Source organism: Meriones unguiculatus, chromosome 3 (genome assembly GCF_030254825.1).
Source record: "Meriones unguiculatus strain TT.TT164.6M chromosome 3, Bangor_MerUng_6.1, whole genome shotgun sequence".
In the NCBI taxonomy this organism is placed as follows: Eukaryota; Metazoa; Chordata; class Mammalia; order Rodentia; family Muridae; genus Meriones; species Meriones unguiculatus.
The window spans coordinates 175,696,054-175,719,487 of NC_083351.1; the positions used below are offsets into that span (position 1 = coordinate 175,696,054).

Consider the following 23,434-nt stretch of genomic DNA (forward strand, 5'->3'; position numbering starts at 1 on the left):
TAAGAGAATGAGGGGAGATGTAAGGCACATGGCATGTACAGATGACAGTGCAAACACTTGAAGGGCACAGTTCTAGGACATTTTTTAGGCACTTTGTAAACTACTGTGCTTACTTCTCATGGTTCCATTGTGTTGACTATCACAGCTCCTCATTTTCTAGGCGAAGAAGCAGACATGAACAGGTTAAACAGTTTGATCAAATTGCATGATCAAAGTGAAAAATACCACGGGAATAATTTTTGAAATATTCTAGATGTGTTTTTAAAATATTCTCATATCTCATAGCCAGATGCACTCTATCCATTGAAATAATAGTTTCAGTGTTTCAGAGGGAAAGAAAGATATGAGTTAGAACAAAGGCATGACTGTCAAATGGGATTTTCAATTTTCTAGCACAGGATTAATCTGGAAAGCCAAGCTTTGTTAAGCGAGAGTTTTAAATATTCTTTCATCGCTCATTAGCTCACCAAAAAGCAGAACCTGTAGGGGGAAGCTTAGGAACACAGGAGGCAGGAGGCAAGTCCTCAGTGCAGAGAGCCCTCTGGGAAGCTGCTTGACCCCGTGAAGGGAAGTGAGAGTAAGTGACCCATCCAGAAACCAGTCACTGCACTTTTCATTCTGCCCGAGTTTGGATTTTGAACTTCCCCAGGAAGCCCACGCTCGAGCCTGGTCTCCAGACTGCAGGGCTACTGAGTCATGGCAGAAGCTCTGGGAGGTGGCCTGCCCTTCAAGGGGCATTGGAACCCTGGCCCATCCTGTCTTCTCTCACACCCTGCCCATGAAGCGAACAGCTTGATTGTGCTCTGTGCACAGTGTGCTGCCTGGGCACACGCCCAAGAGCAACAGGGCCACCCAGCCAGGAGGAAGCATGGGCCAAACTGAGCCTTCCCATAGATCGTTTGTCTCACTGAGATCACGGAACGCTGACTGCCGTGTCCTCACCCTGCATGATAACTTCTGTTCGGTTGGACTTGGGTAAGTTTTTCTTCCTCCTCCCTTTTTTAAAATTTTTATTTTGCTGTGTAAATCCAGCTGGCCTCAAGAGCCCATCTGCATTCTGCTGGGATTAAAAGCAGACGCCCACTGCCAGTCACTTCTCTTGTTTGTGAAGACTGACTCTGTGGGGGGTGTTAATGGCTTTTCACATCAGGAGGATCTAGAAAGACTTCAAACGTTTCACTCTCCTGTCTGATATATGTATAAATAAAGTAAACCCAACCATGATTTATTCAAGTAGAAACTGTTTACCCCTGATCTTCTGAAAGGCTGTACAGACTTGAAGCAAATACTCCAAGTCTCAATTTCCTTTTTGTACCCCACTTGGCATAGCTTCGGAAAAGGAAGCCCCTTTTTAGGCGAATTGCCCTCCATCCCAGCAGGGATAAGCTAGGAAGTGGAAAGTACCTGTGAAGCAAGTTGGACCCTTTCCCCAGGGAAACAGCAAGTTCTTTCAAGATGCCCACAGCAAATTCACACCGTAATCTCACTGAGCACTAAGAGCCACGAGGCTGCAGGAAGTGTAGGGAAGGTTTCGTTTTACAGTAGCTATCTCCCACAGGATCTATGGAGGAAAGAAAGGCAAGCTGGGAAGCAGCTGCTGGCGTCCACCCAGGCCTCTCTCTCAGCCTCCTGCAGATATTACCCCTGCTCACAAAGCTTCATGGAGTCGACCTTCCTTGTGTCAGCAAGCTCTTCCCGGTCTCTGAGGGGATGGCATACGGTTCTCTAACACGGACTCTCCCAGCTTGTCCAGCGGCTAGCAGCTTCACATCTGCCCATCTCTGCTCAACTCTGCCCGTCTCAGGAATGCTATAGACACTTCTTTTACAATGGAGAGTGACTTCTTTCTCAACCAGTAACTCATCCACAGGAAACTCCTTCAGGGATCTCTGTCATCCTGGGCCTTGTGTCCTTCTCCTACCTTCTCTTCTTTTCCCTTCTCTTTGGTGGAGGCAGTACAGCTTCTGACACTTGCTTTGTGGTCAAGGACCATCTTGAACTTCTGATTCTGCTGCACCAGAGTGCTAGGACTCTAAGATGACAACCATGAATCTCCAGGGCTCTGTGCATGCTGGGTAAGCCCTCTAGTACCTTAGCTGCACCCCAGCCACTGAGCACTCCCCCTAGTCTGATGTTTGTGAGACAGAGTGTCTCTATGTAGCTCTGGTTGTTCTGGAACTCCCTATGTAGTCCAGGCTGGCCTTGAATTTGCAGATACACCTGTCTCCACCTCTTGAGTGCTGGAATTAAATGTGGGCACCACCATGCCCAATTTGCTATTTGATTTTTAAAGACTCTTTTTTTTTTTGAGACAAGGTTTTGCTATGTAGCCCAGGCTGGCTTTGAACTTCTGATCCTTCTGGCCCAGATTCCCAAGAGCTGGAATTTACATTCATAAGCTACTAGGATCTGCTTTCAAATACATACTGAGCTGATGTTCCTAGAAAAAAATTACAACTACATTAATATTCTATAAGGGTGGTTAACTGATTAGGAGTCAATGACTGTGAGAGTTGGAATGTTGTAGGTCCTGAGCCAAATTATCTTGGGTTATCTATCTAAACAGCTATTTATTGCCTTCCTTGTGACCCACCCTGAAGATCAGATAACACCTGAAGCCTATATCAGAGATTCTACTAATTTGCCAACCTGAACCTACTTGATATTTCTATTCACATATATAGTGTCTTAATTTAGGATTTTCTTTGTTCTATTGCTATAGAAATGTAATGAAATTGTTCCTGCCAAGGAACATGATATTTGGGGTAATCTAAACCTGTGTTCCTGGGGCCAGAGGCACTGTTATTTTACTCCAGAAGAAATTTAGACCCTTTGCAGTGAGAACTATGCTTTTTCATGCCAACAATATTTTAAGAGAAATGCTATCTAAATGAGCTGTCAAAGATAAATAATGCCTGGGCTACGGAGATGGCTCGTTTAGCAGTTAAAAGCTCTGGCTGCTCTTCCAGAGGACCTGGGTTCAAGTCCTAGCACCTTTAGGTGGCTCACAGCTGCCTGTGACTCCTATTCCAAGGAATCCAAACTCGTTTTCTGGTCTAAGTGGGCACTACGCACCTGGGGTGTGCAGACATTCAGGCGAAACCACTACTCATATAAAAGTAAATAAATCTTAAAATAGGATAAGCCTGTATGAGGATACTAGTTAAAGCCACAGGAAAGAGTTCATTGATTCCTGCTGCCGTAAGAACTGGATTCTATTTTCATGAAGCAAAAGGGTGGAGATGTTTGAGGGCCGAACCACTGTGCGGAATGATCTAAAGTGTTGGTGTGTATTGACAGTGTTGGTGTGTATTGACGGCTGTCACCGGGACTCTTGGGTTCTTAATTGTTACTTGTTCAGAGGAGAAGTAAACATCTCTCTTACAAAACACCAGTCAGCGGTGCAAGCTGAGGTAAGACCTGGGAGGGGCTGGAGCCCAAGGTGAGTTACCTCCCTGAATGCTCACACCTCAGAGAGAGCTGTCCATCACATCTCCAGGACGCTGTGAGGGGGTAGGTATACCTCCCAAAGCACAGGGAAAGGAGATATGATTATAGTCTTGACTTTGGTTCAGGGCTCTAACCATCTATGACTAGGTTAGGGGTGGAGGGGAAAAAAAGGAATTTCTCCTATTTTGAGTTTTCCCAAGTGTGCATTTTGAGGGGTGCAGTACCCGGAGCCAACGCCCTAAACGGCTGTAATCCGCGTCACAGCAAAGTCGGGTCTCATTCTCGCCCATCCCAAGGGTCCTGCAGTTCTCGGGATATGAAGTATTTGACTGATCTGCCTTTAACTGCCAACGCCTTACGGTGTGTTTCTCAAGTGCAGAGGCCGAAGTTGATGATGTACTTAAAAAATCGGCCTCATTAACAAGCGAGCGAAAGAAAGCCACAAGGCAAACTGCTTTGCGCAACTGGTTTTACCACTTTCAACCCGGCTAACTTTTGCCCTTCGTTCTTTGCTTCGTTGATTACCCAGATTGCGAGCCGACTTCACAGCTCGGGGTTCAAGAGGGACCCTGAGGCCAGCCGTCCTTCTGGACAAGAGGCTTGTCGGAGCCAACAGCACCACGGAGGGTAGAGTGAGGGGGCTGGGGTTGCGCTCCAGGGTTGGAGGGTCCCTCCTTAACGGGTCCAGAGGGCAGAGGGCCACGTGACTGACAGGCTCACGTGACCGGCGAAAAGCTCAGGTCTTGCTCACGGGCGGTCTCTGAAGCCGCTCCGTGGGAAGTTTCGAAGTTAAGCGAGTTGCTTCTGGAAACCACCACCGACTCACTCCGCGCCTTCTCGTAACTTCGCATTGCTCACGTGACCCCGCGCGGCCCTCCTCGCCTGGGAGCACGTGGCCCCACACATCACATCACACCACGGTCCCGTCCGCCTCAGCCTCAGAGCTCCCGGTCTCCGCGCCGAGCCGCTCGCCCCCCCCATCGCTCCAGGGCGCCTGCGCAGACGGGGGACGCCGGCGGACAGGTTGGTTTGCGGCACCGCCGTAAAGCGCCGTCGTGCGCCGGGCACGTCGCGGGGCTGCGGGCGCCGCCGGGTCCTAGTGCCCGCTGCTGCCGGAGCGGGGCTCGCGGCGGGGCTCGAGGCGAGGCCCCGAGCCAGGCGCCGATGGCCGGCCGCTTCCTGGGGCAGGCGGTAGCCACCGTGTCGCTGTCCGTGGCCTTCGCGTCCCTCACTGTCCGGTGGTCAGGCTGCCGCGGCATCCCCGCGCCCAGGTACCCCGTTTGCTCGGCTGCTCGCGGAGCTCGCGTGGACCCGCGGTCCCCACCTTCCTTTCCCGAAGGTTCTGGTGGAGGCTGGGGCTGCGTCCCGGATTGGGGGAAACGGAGAGCGGGGACGCTTCCCGATCCCCGGCCTCTAAGTCTGCGCTCCTAGCTAAGCCGCGACGTTAACTCCTAGGTCGCCGGGGAGTCGAAGGAGCGTTTGGTGTGCCGCCCCGTGTTGGGGGTGGTCCCGAACACGGGGATGGAAACGTCTGTACCGTTAGTCCGAGTGGCCGGCTGTGCTGTCTGAGCGCAGGCAGGCGTTGACTGGTGGCTTCTGGTTGCTTAGACAGACTGGCAAGTGAAGTGTGTGCGCAGGTGCCGCGAGACTGGGAACTTCGCTCTTTCTCTTCGTTCTCTGCTGGGCGAGGTGGCCGCGACTTGATTTCCTAGTGACTTGGGAACTTTGTGAGCCTGCTTCGGTCAAGTGACTGCAGCAGCGGCGCTGCCCCTTCCTCCTTAAGGCACGCACAACCCGCGCCTCAAACGACTGTATCCAGGAGGCAGACTCACCAAGCTTCCGTTCCGAAGAGGAGCCAGGTTAATGACACCTTTTGAAAATGGAATTACTGACATTACAGGTACAAGCTCACAGCTTGAAAATAGAATTGCTTCTGCTGAGGTTGGTAGGCCCCCCCCCCATGTCCTCCTGACAGTGCTTAAAACCCCTCAATCGGAGTGTCCCCCAGGCTGGGGATTAACTTCCTTTTACGCCTCTTCTTCAGTGGGGTTTCCAGCCCTGTGGAAGTCACTAATGGCATTCTCTGTTGGTTTTTACCACAACAGTGCCAAGCTGCTTGGTGGTTATTCGTTATTTTAGTAAGACGGGGAAGGACATAAGTGTTTCCAGAATTCTCTAAGAATAAATGAGTAAAAGTATATTAAAAACAGTTTTTGTGACTCTTAACAATTAAGGGGAATCCAGGAAATGGTAGTCTTGTAGCTAGTGTTTGTGATTTACCTAGTAGTGAAAACTGTAGAAAGTCTGGTTTCTGTTTCCCAGCGTGTTCTGTTGGCAAGTTAAATTTCTAGAGATGATTGTATGCTTCGTTTATGTGCTCACATGTCACTCGTGTGACCCAAAAGTGAGGCAGAGGTGCAACAGCATTCATAGAGTTTAGCGCCTGGGTCTGGGTTCTGGTTCTGCCGTGAGTGTGTGGCCCGGGCTAGCCTATTAGCTTCCGTAGTCTTTCACCAACTCACTTCCAAGTCGAGGATGCTGAGGCTCAGATGTGTGAGCAGTGTGCCAGGGCTTAAGAGCAGCTTGCAAGTGCTCATTTAGCTCTCAAAAATTACAACATTCAATATTTTCTTCAGTTCGAAGCAACATGCAGCTACTGGATTACTGGATTTCTTCCTTTTTTCCAACTTTTTTTTTTTCCAGTCTTAGGAACTGGTCTTTGCTTTGTAAGATGCATTTTATTAGTGTCCTAATTCTCATCTGTTATGCCAGTTGTATTTCCGGCACAGTTCCGTAGTGCAATATCAACAATTTAGGCTCTGTGTGTGTACATAGTAAGTGTTCTTGTTCCAGCAGCCAGCACAGTCTCACTTTGGAGGGCCGGTGTAGATGGATTAGCTCTTCTCTGCGGGCAAGGTGCTCAGTCTGACTTTATTTTATTATTTATTTTAAAAATATTTATGCGTTTTGTCTGTGTATGTATGTGTGTGTGTGTTTGTGTTTGTGTGTGTATGCATGTGTGTGCGCAGTTGTGTGTGTCTGAGCATCTGTGTGGAGCCTGGAAGATGATGGTGTCTTATCACTCACTGTTTGCCTACTGTTTTGAGGAAGATTCTTTCCCTGAACCTGGGGCTTGTGTTTTTCTGGAGGGGCTGGGTCCTTTCTGCCTCAACCCTCCCTCCCCCTCAGCTGGGGTCACCGGTGTGTGTGGGATGCCTGGCTTAATTCTACAAGTACTGGAATCTGAACTCCAGTCCTCAGTGATTGGCAGTGGCTGTTCCTCCTCAGCCCCACTGTTCTCCTCAAGGAATTAAGTCTACCTAGAAAAGTAATCAGGCAGGTGTGTAAGTCTCCTCTTAAAGGCCAGGTAGCACGTGGGCACAGTTCTTGCTTAGTCTTTCCTAAATCAGGGAGCAGAGAACCCCAGACCACTTAAAGAGTTTTGGCACTTGATTGGGATAGAGTAGAATAATAGATATTTTCTCTTGCCCTATTCCTAACCAAGAAACTTCTCTCTCATTTTAAAATAGAGAACAGGGCCTTGTTAACTTTTGCTTTTAAAAAACATGTATCTGTTTCACACATATGTTTTTGCGTATAAGATTGAGTGAGCAAGGCCACCTCATAAACAAATAAAAGTGGTATGTTTTCATTCCTTTCCTATTTAATGACATGCTTGCTTTAGCTGCCTTCGATCTGGAAATCCAAGTTGTAGATTCTCTGAAAAGTAAAGGTCTTCCTTGCTCATTCAGTCTTACACACAAAAACATTTGTTTTGTTTTGATGCTTGTGTGTGGTTGTGTATACACATGTGCAAGGGTGCAGGTGCCTCAGAGGTCAGAGGTTGTGGACATCCTGGAGCTGGAGTTATAGGTGGTGGTGAGCTGTCTGGCTTAGGTGTTGGGAATCAAATTGTGTGCTCTGGATGAGCAACACACACATGTGACTGTTGAGTCATCAATCTCTACAGCCCTAATTTTCTGATTTTTAAAAGTTTTTGAAATTGAAAAGTCTTTCGAGCTCTTTGAACTAGGTTCTTTAGTTCATGCGCCTTCGGAATGTCTCTAAGATGTTTTTCTTTTTTCTCCTCAGAAACTCCTTTCCGTCCTGTGGGGTTCACCTTAACGCAGCCATCATGTCTGGCTCCAATGGTGCCAAAGAGAATTCCCACAACAAGGCCCGGACGTCTCCTTACCCAGGCTCAAAAGTTGAGCGGAGTCAGGTTCCGAATGAGAAGGTGGGCTGGCTTGTGGAGTGGCAAGACTATAACCCAGTGGAGTACACCGCGGTCTCTGTCCTGGCGGGGCCCCAGTGGGCGGATCCTCAGATCAGGTGAGCGGATGGGGTGCTGGCGGGGTCTGAGACTCAGGGAAGGTCAGGAGTTTTAGGCTCCCATTTGACACTTGAGAAGCCATTTTAATCTGTGCTGGGCATTGTTACAAGTCAGTTTCAATGTTGGCTTGAATTTACCTGAACCAAGCAATCTGTGCTTGTTTATTCTTTCTTAAGTTTTGTCAGGATCCCGCCTAAGAGGCAAATCTATTTTGGTTTGAAATCGCTGCTGTTTGTTTCAGAATAATGACAGCTGGTGGTGCCTGTTTTTGCACGTTCTAGTCCGTTAACAGTTGTACTCCTCTGTTGTTTCCTGCACAGCTAGTCTGGCGTTGGAGTTTGTGAAAACATGGTCAGGTTTTTTCCCAGAGTACCAGAACCCCATGAGGAGCACGAAAAGATAGGAATGTTGTTTTACAAAAATGAAAATCCCAACCACTCCATTTTACCGATAAGGACTCAGGAGCCAGACACTTTGGTGAAAACCTGCTAGCTCAGAGAGGCAGAGAAAGCACCCAGCTGACTTTCCTTCTCAGCTCACATCCAGATGGAGAAAACCCAGAAGGCTCACCAACTCAGCTGACAGCCAGGGGGAAAAGGCCAAAAAAATCCAGGGCAGAAGGCTTGCTAGCTCAAGGCCCCAGAAGCCAGGGAGCTGAGGAGCTGAAGCCTAAGATAAAACCAGAGCTTAAGTAAAAGCCCTTTCTTCTTCTCCACAGCCTTAAATCTCCTCAACTCCAAGTCCCTCCTACGCTTTAATCCCTGTCAGCTGGGTTCTTGCTCCGTCTCTTGACCTAGGGTTAACTTTATTAAATCCTGTGCACAGAATGCTGTTGGATTAAAGGTGTGTGCTAGGGCTCAACCACACCAAACAAGAAACAGGGTTTTACAGTTCACAATTTTGGGGTTCACAATGGGATCAAATATCCTGCAACATAGGAGAAAGAGAGAAAGATAGGAAGGAGGGAGGAGAGGCAAAGTGCTTTGATTATGTTCATATTTTATGCTTATATTCCCCTTTATCCTCTTTCCAGCTTGGCTAAGCTATAATATACAAAAACTGTATGTATTTCAGATGTGCAGCTCCGTGGTCTAATCCACGAGTATGCTGTGAAGTGATCAGTACAGTGAGGAGGTTAACACAGCCTTTGCTATAGGTTAGGCTTAGGTTTAGGGTTAGGCTTAGGGTTAGGGTTAGGTTTAAGTTTAGGCTTAGGTTTAGGCTTAGGCTTAGGGTTTCCTGCAGTGAGAACATATGAGGTCTGTCTTCAGCAAGTTTCAGGTATACAGCACAGTGTTAGCTATGGCCACTGAACTGGACAGATCTCTGGAACTAATCCTACATCACCAAAACTGCCTGTCTTTTCAGCAACATTGTCCCGTTTTGCCTAGTGATAAATACACTACTGTAGTAGGATTGTAGCGTTCAGTAGTTAAGAGCACTTGTTGCTCCTACGGAGGACCTGGATTTGGCTCCCAGCACTCACACGGTGATTGTGAGTGGTTATTCCTAACTCCAGTTCAGAGTGTCTGACCCCTCTTCTGATGGGCACCAGGCACCCACATGGCACACATGTAATAAATGTAGGCAAAGCACTCACTCATACACATAACATAAAGTCAACCTAAAAATTATTTTTTAAAAGTTATTACTTATTTGATTATTTTAATTATTTTATATTACTTTTTTTGGTGCTGGGCATTGCTAAGCATATGTGTTCTACCACTGAGGTACACTGTCAGCCTAAGTTTATGTTTTCATTTGTGTATAAAAACATAAGAGTGCACACACTGATGTTTGATGCACATATACATTTGAATCAGCTTAAATACAGCTGTTGCAGAAAATAAAAGGGGCTAGTAATGTTTACTCTCAACCACCTCTGATTATCTCGGCAGTTATTAGGAACCTGCTACCATATCAATGAAAGAGGTAGACTCCTGAGAGAATCTTAAGTAAGCCTGGTTTCACCTGGGGCCGGACAGGTGTTACCCCCTGAGCTACCCCGACACCTCTCAGCCCCACATCTCAGACATTTCCCTTCATCATTCCTATCTGGGCTCCTTCCTATCCAACAGCTCCGTAAGTGCTTGCACGTGCTTCCCATCTGAGCCTCGCCTCTCCACGCTGGTACAGACTATTCGGACATAATCTGTAACTTCTCTGAAGAGTGCCGTAGCCCCAGAACCTTAATCCTGGGCAAGGACACCTCAGTGCCCATTGAGCAGGCTGCGCCCACTCCCTTGTTCTGTTCCCATACTCCGGGAACCTCCATGCTGCCTCAGCCTCCTGGAGACCAAGGGCTTTAGGGTCTATAATACTGGGAGCATGCAGTGATGATGTTTTCCTTTTAATGAATTACCGACGAGCTAGTCACTACATGACATTTTTACAGACTTTGTTTTTAATCCTTGTAATCTGGGAAGCAGATTACAAGTTACAGAAAAAAACACAGAAAGACAATGACCGTATGTTGGTCTGACATTTTAGGCTTGGGAGATGCTCAGTGGGCCCAGCTGTTCTTGCTGTGAGCATATTTGGGCCCCAGCACCAGTGTAAGAAGCCAGGAGGGCAGCGTTGGCTTGCCTAGTGCTGGGGAGGGAGGTGTGGGGCCTGGAGCTTGGCCAGCAGCCTGGCATGTCTGTCCAGTTCCAGGCCAGTGAGAGGCCTAGTTGAGAAACAATGTGTGAGAATTGACTCCGCTCTCCACACACACACACACACACACACACACACACACACACACGTACACGCACACACACACGCACACGCACACGCACACTCCGTTTCCCCCCAGCACTTCTAACAACAACAGTCAAACTAGTTGGTTGAAGTGGGTATCAGGAAGCTTGAGTTGGGGACTGCACACCCAGCAGCTCCCGCATGCAGCTCTGTGTGGAGAGCAGGTTCCGCTGTGTTATATCACAGCGGGGTTACTGTTCACGGTACGTTAGTGCATATTTTATAAAGAGCTGGACAGCACTTAGGCAGCAGATGCAGGCATATCTCTGTGAGTTCAAGGCTGGCCTGGTCTACAGAGTGAGACCAGGATAGCCAGGGCTACACAGAGAAATCCTGTCTTGGGGAAAAAGAAACCAGGGCTAGAAAAAAGAATTTCGAAAGTTGCCCATGTAAAGAGGTGGCAGATGTGTGAGAAGACGTGAATGCTAATGACTGACTTCACCATCACAGTTTTCGACTGTGTCAGATGGCCACTCTGTACCCATAGTGTGTCCAGTGACTGTCAGGAAGACAGAAAAGGGAGCCCCTGTTTGCTGATGGCTGTGGTGTGTAACTTGGACTTTATCTCACCTGATGCCCAAGTTTGCCCTCTGAACTCTTTGCTGAAGTGCTGTCACACAGTCTGGGAGGCCCAGGGCCCCAAGCGTCCCTCATGCAGAACCCAGCAAGCAGTGTGCATCATGTGAACAGATGTGCCTGTGGGGCAGTGTGCAGGAAGAGAACGAGGAAGGCTGAAGAGTTAAGGGTTTGAGGAAAGACTGCGTGCAGGTGGACAGGAGTTACGGAAGACGATACAAGGCTGGGTTTTTCTAGTTCTAATTTTCATGGATTTTTTTTTTGTGGTGGATAAAGTGCAAAAGAATGTGTTTGGTACAGAAAGTATAATGTACAACCTCAGCTTCTGGATGTCTGTTCTGACTGTTTAGAAGTTCATTGTGTTGTGTGGGCTCTGGGTCTGGCTCTGGTTTTGCTCTTGTTTTAATTTATTTGCATGTTTTTTTGTTTGTTTTTTGTTTTTTTTTTGTTTTCTTTTTTGTTTTTTTGAGACAGGGTTTCTCTCTGTAGCCCTGGCTGTCCTGGCATTCACTCTGTGACCAGGATGAACTCAGAGATCCTCCTGCCTCTGCTTCCCAGAGCTGGCCTATTTGTAAATTCTAAACTACTGTTTATTTACAAAGTGCTTCCGCTGAGGGGAGGCATGACTGCGGCACACACTCCCCAAAGGGCACAGGTGAGGCCCAGTAAGCATGTGTGGCTCAGGTCGGCTCTCCGGCATGTCTGCATGACTATGTCTTTTTAAATATGTGTCATGTTTATTGTATAGTTGCTAGATGAAACCATCCTTTATCAGCTTTGATAAGGTCAGTATTTTTGACAGTATGAACCAATATACATTAAAGTAAAGCAATTAATGTTACTCTGAAACAGTAGAGAGAGCTAGTGTTCAGAAGGAATCTTGTGTTTGGATTCTCTTGGGAGGCATCAGTTGCTAGTGTGCCCACAGACGGTTCTGTGTTGCTGGTCTAATGCAGACATTTCACTCATGTGGGAGGGCTCCCTTCTTTCTTTTAAGAGCTGCAATAAGGCGCATAGTACTACATCCTTTTCTGCTTTGACTAAAAGGGGCCCTTGCCCCAAGAGCCTGTTTTCATTGAATGAGATGGTTGTAAATCAGAGCTCACTCTTAAGATGTCCACTGCTTCAAACACTGTTCATGATGAATAATGGTTAGACCGTTAAGCTGCAGGGATATTTAGTCATTATTTTGTTTGCATTGTCATTCTTACTGCAGTGAAAGCAACTTTTCTCCCAAATTTAATGAAAAGGACGGGCATGTTGAGAGAAAGAGTCAGAATGGCCTGTATGAGATTGAAAACGGAAGACCCAGGTAGGTGCTGGGATTAAGGAAGGGGCGGTTGGCATTCTCAGTATAATTGTCAGTGCCAGACGTGGTGCGGAATTTAAGTATGTGCAGTAACTAAATTTCCACAGAACTCTGTGTGTATGTGTCCATATATTTTTAGTTCCATTTAATAGAGATTTGGAAAGAATTTACATACAACTAGTAAGTGCTAGAGACAGGATTTAAATGTATTGTTTCGTAATTGTAACTTGAAGGTTGGAATAATTGAATAAATTATAAAAATTTATGTTTTCAATGGTTATTTATTAAATGAGCTAATGGCTTAAAATAAGAATTTATCCAAATATGTAAGACATAGAAGACTAAAAACAAAGCTTTGCCGGGGGTAAGCTTGCTCAGGGGGTAAGCTGTGCTCCAAGGCTGACCACCTCGTGGATCCCTGGGGCTCACGTGGTGGAAGGAGAGATTGACGGCTGTGGGTTGTGTCCTGATCTCTACCTGCATGCACGTGCGCACACACACACACACACACACACACACACACACACACTCACACTCGAGTGCACGTATTCGCGCACATACACTGAATAAGATGTAATTCAAAAAACAAGTAAAACCCAGGAACGTTTACTTCAAGGCTCTTTTTGCGCATCTCCTGTTCCTGTCCTTTCCTGTCCTGTGACTTTAAAAGGTATTGTCAGTTGGCCAGGTGACTTTTTAATAAAATGCCTGTGAATTTGGTACAAAGCAATGTAAGAAGTCAATTCTGCTTCAACAGCAGTACAGGCATGGGGCGTGAGTGTGGGTGCGCTCTGCCGACAGTTTCTTCTGGTTGTAAACTAGATTCAGAAGTGATTTAGGGGCTGGGAAGGTGGCTTTGTGGGTAAAGTTCTTGTGCAGGTTAAAGACAGGAACTTGTACCTCCAGAGCCCACATGAGAGCCGGGCCCAAGAGAGGAGCAGAGACAGGGTATACTGGAGTAAGTGCCCAGAGGGGCTACCTGAGACTGGCTGGCTGGCCTCCCTCAATAAACTGGAGGGCTGTTGATGAAGACCCCCTCAGGCCAGATGTCAGCCACGTGCCTGCACACATGCGTACCCACATGTAGACATGTGTCATATATCCAGATGTGTGGACATGTGTGTTGTAGCCTGCTAGATTTTAAAAATGACCACATCCAGTTGATTGCATGCTATTGGTGGTCTTTTATTTTCTTCTTCCCTAGAAATCCGGCAGGGAGGACAGGACTGGTTGGCCGGGGTCTTTTGGGGAGATGGGGCCCAAACCATGCTGCAGACCCCATCATAACCAGGTAAAAACTGAGATGTTTCAGTAGCGAAGAGAACTCACTCTGTTTTTAAGTGATCAGAGAAATACAAACGTTAGTGTGTGTGTGTTTGTGTGTAGTATTGAACATACAAAGCTGTGGGTTCAGCTAGGTATTGTGGCTTATGCCTGTAATCTCCATACATGGGAGATTGAGACAGGAGGATTTTCTGTGAACTTGAGGCCTGTCTCAAAATCTCAATCAATCAGTGAGTAAGTTAATCCAGCTGTGGTTTATATTGAGGGTGGAATCGGGGCATTATCTACCAGGTACATGCAGATTTCTGCTGCAAGCTGCATACTGTGCCCGTGATTATGACCAGCACAGCGGGACACCCTTAACTTAAAACATGAGGGTTTTTCTTGTTTGGTTTGTTTTTTTTCTAACTTGAGAGCCCGTTTCTCAAGCATGAACTTTATAAATGACAAAGTCATGTTGTAGTGTCAAAAGTTTGGACACACCTGGCAGATATTTCTTGAACGTGTCTTTTTGTTTGTTTTTTCTGCACCGAGGGGGTATGTTAGAGGATGTAAAAAACTTTAAGGATTAAGGTTTGGTCATTGAAGAGCTGTGGCTTCCTTTGCAAGGTTGGAAATAGGAAACAAAACCCACAGAATACGATCAAGTACACTCTCGCATTCCTCAGCACTGCTGACGTCCTGAACTTCCTCCTGTGTGCCGGTCACACAGGGTGCTCAGACAAGCTTAGATGATGCAGGCCAGTGCCGCCTGCTGACGAAAGAGACTTACCAAACATAGGACGCGTGAGGCAGCTGGAGGAACGGCGTGATGTTCTCAGAGGAGAAGGGGCGGGGGAGAGGGGCTGAAGGTGGAACTGGGGGAGAGGTGAGAAGGGGGAGATCAGGTTGTAAAGTGATTAAAAAACACTAATGAAAAACAAAACAAGTAAAAACAGTTCTGTTAGGTAGATGAGTACTTTGTTATCGCGAAAACATCTTATGATGTCGCATGGGTGTGAACTAGAACCTCTGCTGCTTTCTGTCCCACTCACAGGTGGAAGAGGGATGAGCACGGGAATAAAATCACACATCCGGTTTCCGGGAAGTGCATCTTGCAGTTTGTTGCAATAAAAAGGAAAGACTGTGGCGAGTGGGCAATCCCTGGGGTAAGTGTGCCCACAGGGGTAAGTGTGCCCACAGGGTTTAGTGTGCCCTCGGGGGTTAGGGTGCCCTCGGGGTTAGGGTGCCCACAGGGGTTAGCGTGCCCGTGTCTGCTGCTGCTGTCACTGCCTGTTGCTCCTTCACTGGGAGGCTCCGGTGTGTGCCAAGGCTACTCTGTCTCTACTCACTGCACTTGTCACAACCATGGGGTCTCCTTGTCCCCACGTTTGGGCCGATGTAAGGCTTTTAGAAGTCAAGTACGATTCTAGCATCCTTGGAGAGGACACAAACTTTTGGCTAGCTCGAGGCTCATCTGCTTGTGTGCTCCCCACTGGTGATGGTCCAGGCTCTTGTCTTTAAACGAAGGTAGCCGTGTTTACCTCAGAGAGAAAGCCTAGGAAGACTTGCCATATGGCTGGCACACGTTAGGTAAGGTTGTCTCAGTCCCCTACTCTACACTAGTTTCCTATGCTTAGTGTTCTTTATTGAATTCCTTTACAATTTTTAAACATAATAAAAAGATAGCACCTGTTACAGACTTTTCCTTGTAGTTCCATGTCAGCATCAGGAAGAGCGCCACTGATGTAGTGAAGTGACCTTTAAAATATGTGCTGTGTATGGTAGAGGTATTGTCGTTTGTGCCTCTTGTGAGATGGAGGTATGTGATGTGAGGGGAGACTTTACAGCTATCCTGCTGTATAGGGTAAAGTGGAGTGGAGTTAAGGACTCCAGCTGACTCGGACCCAGGTTTAGGCTGGTTACTATGTGCCAACTCACCCTGCTTCTCGGATGCTGTGTGCAGTAACACAAGAGCAATTTCCTCATTTCTCTTGTCATCTGAAATTCTGGTCAAGGAAGCAGCTATTGTCATTGACAGACTTTGAGGGCTGTTGACCTCGTGCCTTCGTACCTTCGCCAGTTAATATTGTAGACATTGAGGTGTGACAGAGCAACATTCCAGTAAAGCAGGCAGAGAATGTCATAGATGAATAAGTTAGATGTATTTTGTGTTAGTGGATGCAGGACAGGGAGTAAAAAGTGACTGGTGGTTTGCAATCTTAGCTACAGCTAGATTGATAGGCCTTCGGGGGATGGTGACATTGAGAAGGGAGGGAGGGAGTGCTTTCTAATGATGTTGTGCAGGGAGGGAGGGAGTTTCTGTGGGGAAACTGGAGGGTTCTGGGAGAAGCACTTGGACGAGCTAATGGCAGGTGCAGCAGTACCCAGAAGGGTGTGTTTGTTCACGGGGCGTTCTGCAAACACTGAAGAAGCTGTGCTGGAATGAACTAACTGATGTGGGAAGAGTCACTGTGCTGTTTTCCAGCCTCCAGGCCTCGTAGCTTGAGTTGGGAAAGTCTCAAGAAGTGACTTTGCCTGGCCCAGTTGCTGTGGCCGGTGTATGCCAGCCTTTCTTGGCTGCTTCTGCTGGAAACAAAGGGTGTAAGAGGCGCTGCTCCCTGAGGGTGCAGATAGCTCTTACGGGCAACTACGGAACTACACGTCTATTGTATGACCCAGTGAGTGTATGCTGAGTGCGCCAAACGCTTACCCCTGCTTACACGTGACTGTAGGGCATGGTGGACCCCGGAGAGAAGATCAGTGCCACGCTGAAAAGGGAGTTTGGAGAGGAAGCCCTCAACTCCTTACAGAAGTCCAGCGCGGAGAAGAGGGAGATCGAGGAGAAGCTGCATGCACTCTTCAGCCAGGAGCATCTTGTGGTGAGGAGGTCCCGGGGCTCCGGCCTGGAAGGCTGCGACACATTTCTTACACGCTGAGAATCCATTAGACAGAACTCTTTGTTGACGTACATTCAGCGTGCTGTGACAGGCCCTTCACATTTCAGATTTGTTATGCAAGGTTTTTTGTTTTGTTTTGTTTGTTTGTTTGTTTTGATTGCTAACCATTTAAGGTTTATGTCTATATTGTCTATATTGTCTCTAGACTCTGTGTTAGTGAAAGAAAATATCACAGAAAGCATGGGGCATCAACAATGTTTGACTGTCGTTTGGATTGCTTTGTTTTTGTTTCAGAATTGGCTCTCTTACATTTGTTTTTTTAAATAATTAATTAATTATATAGTATTCTGCCTGCATGTCAGAAGAGGGTACTGGATCTCACTATAGATGGTTTTGAGCCACCATGTGGTTGCTAGGAACTCAACTCAGGAACTTTGGATGTACAGCCAGTGCTCTTAACCTCTGAGCCATCTCTCCAGCCCTTAAATTTGTTTTTCTTTTAAGGGGTTGTAAGACACACTGCTCAGATTGGTTAAATATTTGCTATGTAACCTGGGATATCCTCAAATGTCTGTGTGTGTGTGTGAATGTGCACATGTGAGGGCGTGTTATGTGTGCATGTGTGTGCATGTGTTTGTAGGAGGAAGAACATTCTTGAGGTGTTGTTGATCAGGTGCGCTTTACTGCACTCTTTGGGACAGAGGTTCACTGGTTAGGTCTGGTTGACAGGTCAGCAAGCCGCAGGGATCCTCAGGTCTCCCTGTGTTTGCCCAGCATTTTCCTTACTGACTAAGCTCTCCAGTCCCCTGCTGGCTCTCCTAATTTCCTCCTCTGTCCTCCTTCCTCCTCAGGAGACGTGTGTTTTTGTTTCTGCTGTCAGCATGGTCTTACATTTGTGTTGGATGACTAGATTTCTTCTGGCATTAATAAGCTTTACATTTCAACTTCTAGATTTGTCTATGTATTCTTTAGGTTTATCAAGAATAATAAGCCTTTCAATGTGTGAAGTTGGAAACACAGTGATTACTGAAATAGAAAAATGCTTCTAATATAGAACCTTTCTAGAAGTACATTGACTCTAGAAGTAGGTTGACTATTCCCAGTGTTCCCTTGGTGCTGTTGAACTTGGGACTCCAGCACTCGAGGCATGTCCCCCTGAGCTACGTTCCCCGCCCCACTCAGTCTGTGCCACTGAGCATTTTGTGAATCATAAAGCTGCCTCAAACAAGACTATTGTCCCCTGAGACAATGAAGCTATGTTAACAAGTCTATGAAGCTATGTTAAGGTTCTATGCTATTTACATTTCTTTGTAAGCATTTCTTGGAGGGTAAAAAGATATAATCTGACATAAAATCTTCACCATTTTCAGATGTCCAGTTGAGTAGTGTTAGGTGAGCAGCAGTGTTCTTAACAAGAACCAGGGAAGGAAGGCCGCCCCTCTGCTCCCCCACACTCACCCTAGACTACTGTTCTCTTCCGCCTTTGCAAACAGATATACAAGGGCTACGTTGATGATCCGCGGAACACTGACAACGCGTGGATGGAGACGGAAGCTGTCAACTACCACGATGAAACAGGTGATTTTGTTCTTACCGATGTTGCGCTGACTAGAACTGCAGGACCGGCTGAAGCCGAGCTGTCTAGTAGGGTCTCCTCAGGTCCAGAGTAGAGCCTTTTCAACCAACTAACTGTTTGAGTTTAGCGTTGTGCGTCTCTGCAAGTCAAGTTGCTTGTATTTAAAGAATGCTGAGAACAAAGCCTGCGAAGTTTATCCGGAGTGACTGAAATGTCTTTAATCCGTCGATGACATATGAAGCCTAGATTTATAGGCTAAAATAATACAGTTTAAACCCGGCAATTATTTAATACGAATATTAAACCATGAGTAACTTTGTGTGAAGGAAAGCAAAAGCAGGTGAGCATTTGGTGGGGCAGCTTGGTGATGAGGTAAGAAATGGTGTTTACATTTGTGCCGTCGGCTGATGATCCTGGTGCTGGGCCTTGGGCTCGCCACGTTTGTAATAAGCAGTATGGTCGAGCACATGCTTTTCCTGATCTCCAGGTTTTAGGATTTATTGGGAGAGACAGTCTGTTAGTATAGCCGACAGGGACCACTGTCTGCAGTGGTTGGGAGCTCCGCATCAGCTCCCCGCAGAGCGCTCTGCGGAGCTGGGCGGTGTCCTGAGCATTTGGTGGTGGTGAACCGAGGCCCTCTGGAGAACTTCCTGTGCTGGCTCTTTGCTGAGCTCCCAGTCTGTGCTAGTCGCTTGTCCTGGACCAGCGCTCCTTCTCTGCGCACCCAGAGGGTGGTCTCCTTCCACTCCGCCTTTCCTGGAAACTCCAGCAAGTTTCCGTTCTCTCTGCAGCAGTTCCAGAGAGATGCGGAGTTCATCTCTTAGGGCAAGAACTTAGAGACATGTGCAAATGGAGTCCAGAATGGGTTTCCCCAGCTTAACTGGGCACAGTTCATTATTTATCCATGAGACTGAAAACAAATGACCTTTCCTCCAAAGAGCAAAGATGGGTTCTATCCCTGATAGGTTGCTGAACTTTCTTTCTCTGTAGAAAGAAAACTCTGCTCATAAATTCCAAGGTGTTTGCTTTGCCTGTATGGATTGGCCACAGCTAATCTAACAAAAAAACTTAAGGCAAGTAGAGCTGTGAAGACTTTGTGTCTATCTGGCAAGAGTCTGGTTGCATTTATTTTGGGCATCCCCAAGAGACTTTTGAGAAGACCTAAGGTGCGTCCTTCCTTCCTTCCGTCAAATCCCTTGTTGGTAAAATGATTGTACCTGAGGGCAGTGAGCGTCGTATTTCAGACAGTTGCAGTTCTCACTGCTGAGAGAGGGGATTTTCTACCCAGGGTGTTGGTGTGTGCCATGACCCATGTTCTTTGCTGGATCTGAGGACTTTTCTGTTCAACTTTCTTCTTGTCAGAGTGAGAGAGGTGGCTGTTGAACGCCCCATCTTTAAATATTAAAGTTTTGTGTGATGTAACAAGTGAGGAATAAAAGGAAGTCTAGATGTTAGTAGTTCAGGTGTAACACGGGATGCCAGAGGACTGTCCTGAGGTAACAGACGTGGTAGCGCCACACCAGCTGTGCCCTCAAGCTGTGAACGTGTGGGGGCTGCCGTGGGGGCTGGCACTGGCACTTAGCGCCTGCTGCCAAACACTGTCTTCTGAGGACTTTTGCTGTCTTACTTTAATGGTGATTTTTGCATAGGTAAAGTAATTGAAACTTATTTAGAGAATAGAGGACATAAAGAAGAAATTAAAACCACAACCCTTAGTTAGCTTCCTTTAAACTTTGTGTAGCTTCACAAATGAAGAGATTAAGAAGTGCTCAATCTGCATTCTGTTTCATTGCTTGATGTTTCACTTAAAACGATATTCTGAGCACAGCTTGATGGCAGCCTCCACCAGCTTCAGTTACTGTTTGTTTCTTTGGGTTTTTGTTTTGTTTTTTGAGATAGTCTTGCCACATAGCCTAGGCTGTCCTGAGCTCACTAGATTGCCCAGGCTGGCCCTGAACTCATGGGTAGTAGTCCCTCTGCTTTGACTCCCAGACACTGAGATTACAGTTAGGGACTGCTGTGTCAGGCTCAGTCACCTCCGTATTTAGTGACTGTGGCACTCTATGTCACTGTCCGTTCTTTAACCCGTGTCATAAAGGTGAAAAGTTTGATTCTGCCCAATTTTAAGATGAGATATGGGTGCAATGGCACGGCAGTTAAGAGCACTGGCCCCTCATCTCGAGGACCCAGGTTCAGTTCCCGGTACCCTCATGTGGCTTATGAGTATCTGTAACTGCAATTCCAGGGTATCCAGTGGTCTCTTCTGGCCTCGTCCAGCACCTGGCACACGTGTGCTACACAGACATACATGCAGGCAAAACACCCATACACATAAAAAGAAGTAAAAATTAAAGAATATAGCATGTAATAGTGAATGTTTATATACTTGTGTAAATGCATATGTTGCCTTGAATAGTTTATTCTCTTTTTCCTTTGGATAATTTTTTTGAGACAGTCTATCATGTAGCCCAGGCTGGCTCTGAGCTAATGAGAATACTTTGCCTCAGTGCTCTGGGACTCCGGGATTGCTGCTCTAAGCCATCATGCGTTGTTTACTGAAACTTTTGTTTTCAGCCATCAGGATTTTACCAGCGCTTCAAGTTTGCTAGGCAGGCACTGACCGCTGAGCTCAAGTGCAGCCCTGTAAACTCCCTGTATCTCCTGTGCCTGGAACACCAGTACATAAGGCTTCCTGACAGCTATTGACTAAATGCTCCTCAGAGAGCATTCATTTTCCAAAGCACTGGGTAAACACTGTCAGTCTGTCCTGTAGAAATAGCCATGTACATTTCCAGCAACAATGACCTTTATAAATGTATAAATATAATTATAAATATATTGAATTATAGTTTCTGGTTTGACATCCATTTATATAACTTAAAACTACAAAATGAATTATAAATTTGCTTTTTAGGTGTTTTATATTTAACTCTGTAACCCTTCTGGAACTTAGTTTTGAAAAGGGTTTCTGTCTCTCTCTCTGTCTGTCTAAAGTGAAATAGTCCTAAAAGAGAAAAGCTTTCTTATTGATACTTTCATCTAATATTTAGTCAGTTAAAGTTCAAGCACTTGGGAATATTGTTTTTTAATTCTTTGGCCACCTAATAACAATGATGATTTGTAGCTGGTCTTTTACTACTTTGTGGGTTCTTCTTTCTTCCACCCTTCAACCCCCAACACAAGATAAGAGAGAAAAAAGGATAAGAGGAAAAGAAGGAGATCCCTGAATAAGTGATTGGAAATGTGGAGACACTGTCGCTAGACACTTCCTGCTGATTAGGGGTGTCAAGTTCCTTGATCTTCACCATCAGGATATCTCATTTCTACTCTTTGTTTCTTCCTTGTGCACGAACCACGACTAACGACCCCCCATGCCTCTAGCATTTATGTACTCTCTGAAAAGTTCCCAGAATTCCAAACGTCACACCACGAGGCAAATCATAGTCAGCTGCCGTGAAGTGGCCCCCTGTCTCACACCTGGGATCAAAATGAAAACACATTCTTACAATGCTGTGTTTTTAAAGAACCCAGAATTCCAGAGTTGTCATTACAGTGATCTAGTCTTATTTTTAGTAAGGCTACTTGAAGGTACAGAGTTACATGAGAGAAACGGAATAACGGTCCCTTCTCTGATCTGTCTTTGGAAACAGGGGAGACCATGGACAAGCTCACCCTGGAGGCTGGGGACGACGCGGGGAAGGTCAAGTGGGTGGACATCAGCGACCAGCTCAAGCTCTATGCCAGCCACTCCCAGTTCATCAAGCTTGTGGCCGAGAAGCGGGATGCACACTGGAGTGAGGACTCTGCTGCTGGCAGCCATGGGCTGTAGCTTGTCCCTGCAAGCCAGAGGCCAGCAGTGTCCCGGAACTTACACTCACAAAGGCCACCGGGAAGTGTTTGCACTGAGGTAAAATGACTGATACAATGAAGAGGAACACTGACTTCTCAGCTTTCTTCTCTAAGGGATTAGAGACTGTCCGATTTTGTATGTATTTAAGCATGACTGAACCAAATTTAAATAGCTAATGTTCTTTGAAGAATTGTAGTTACAATAAAAATAAAACCCAGCTGGTGGTGACTTGTGTTTCCAGTTCTTCCTGTTAGCTTCCCCCGTCCGTCTGGTGAGCGATGTCCTGCTGAACTGGACTTCTCCTGGAGGGTGCCACCTCGCCTGTGCAGTTAGTGCCAACCCGATTTTCCTTTTATCTGTTTGCTTCATGGTCGTGTGCCTGCCGTGCCTGAGGAGGCCAGAAGAGGGCATCAGATCTCCCGGAACTAGATTTTCAGATGGTGGTGAGCTGCCATGTAGGTCCTGGGAATCAAACCCCTGTCCTGGAAGAGCAGCCAATGCTCTGAACTGCTCAGCCATCTCTCCAGGCCAAGTTACCAATTTTACAATGGAATTTCAGTTATCCCATCATTCATTCATTCATTCATTTTTTTCATCCATCTATTCATTTACCCATTTACTTATTTTGAGGCAGAGTCTCACTGTGTCTCAGTTACTCTTGTAGTAAAAGATAAAAATCAATGAATAGAAATCCATATTCTCATTTTTAGGATACCTAAATTTTAAAAATATGCCCAGGTAAATTAGAAATCTGTAGAGATTTCACTGGATTGTATGTACTGTATGACAAAGAATAGACACGGGGATTAGTCAGCAGGAAGCCTTTCTGTTTTAGTGAGAACTTTATTTAGTGCAGATGGTCATAGAGAACAGATTTCTGACAACAGATGTCTGATGGTTCACAGAACCTTCTCCAGGGTGTACACGACAGAGAGACTCCATTCGAACCTGCAGAGAGCACGGAGCAGGTGACCTGGACAGAACCCAGCGCCACCTGCAGCAGTGGACAAGATGCAGACCCTTAGACTCCACCCCTAGTCACTGGAGGTCGTCTGTCCCTGTCCTGTGTGTGTGTGTGTGTGTGTGTGTGTGGGGTCCATCTCCGTCTGTCCTCGTCCCCATCGCCTGTATGTGTGTGGTCCATCTCTGTCCTGTCACCATCGCCTGTCTGTGAGTGTGTGTGTGTGTGTGTGTGGTCCATCTCCGTCTGTCCCCGTCCCCATCGCCTGTCTGTGTGTGTGTGTGTGTGTGTGTGTGTGTGTGGTCCATCTCTGTCTGTCCCTGTCCCCATCGCCTGTATATGTGTGTGTGTGTGTGTGTGTGTGTGTGTGTGTGTGTGTGCTGTCATGTACCCCCAACCCTTATACTTGCTCATGTTTGGCGTGGGGAATGTTTTCTTCTCTGACAGTCACTGGTAGAACCAGTAGGAACACCG

General features: G+C 46.7%; 1 protein-coding gene across 4 annotated transcripts; it reads left to right on the forward strand.

The window, feature by feature from the left end:
- The first annotated feature begins 682 nt into the window (after nucleotides 1-682).
- Nucleotides 683-22,227, forward strand: Nudt9 (nudix hydrolase 9). Of its 4 annotated transcripts, XM_060381059.1 has the most exons (9): nucleotides 3,295-3,413; nucleotides 3,980-4,473; nucleotides 7,543-7,782; nucleotides 12,318-12,413; nucleotides 13,615-13,701; nucleotides 14,731-14,842; nucleotides 16,409-16,555; nucleotides 18,067-18,151; nucleotides 21,800-22,227. In XM_060381059.1, exons 3-9 carry the CDS (start codon nucleotides 7,586-7,588, stop codon nucleotides 21,976-21,978), a joined length of 903 nt encoding a protein of 300 aa, XP_060237042.1. In that variant the 5' UTR covers nucleotides 3,295-3,413; nucleotides 3,980-4,473; nucleotides 7,543-7,585; the 3' UTR covers nucleotides 21,979-22,227. The 4 variants fall into 4 exon arrangements, with proteins under 4 accessions (XP_060237040.1, XP_060237042.1, XP_060237039.1 ...); XM_060381057.1 differs by lacking the exons at nucleotides 3,295-3,413; nucleotides 3,980-4,473 and adding an exon at nucleotides 683-975; XM_060381056.1 differs by lacking the exons at nucleotides 3,295-3,413; nucleotides 3,980-4,473 and adding an exon at nucleotides 4,530-4,721.
- The last annotated feature ends 1,207 nt before the right edge of the window (nucleotides 22,228-23,434 follow it).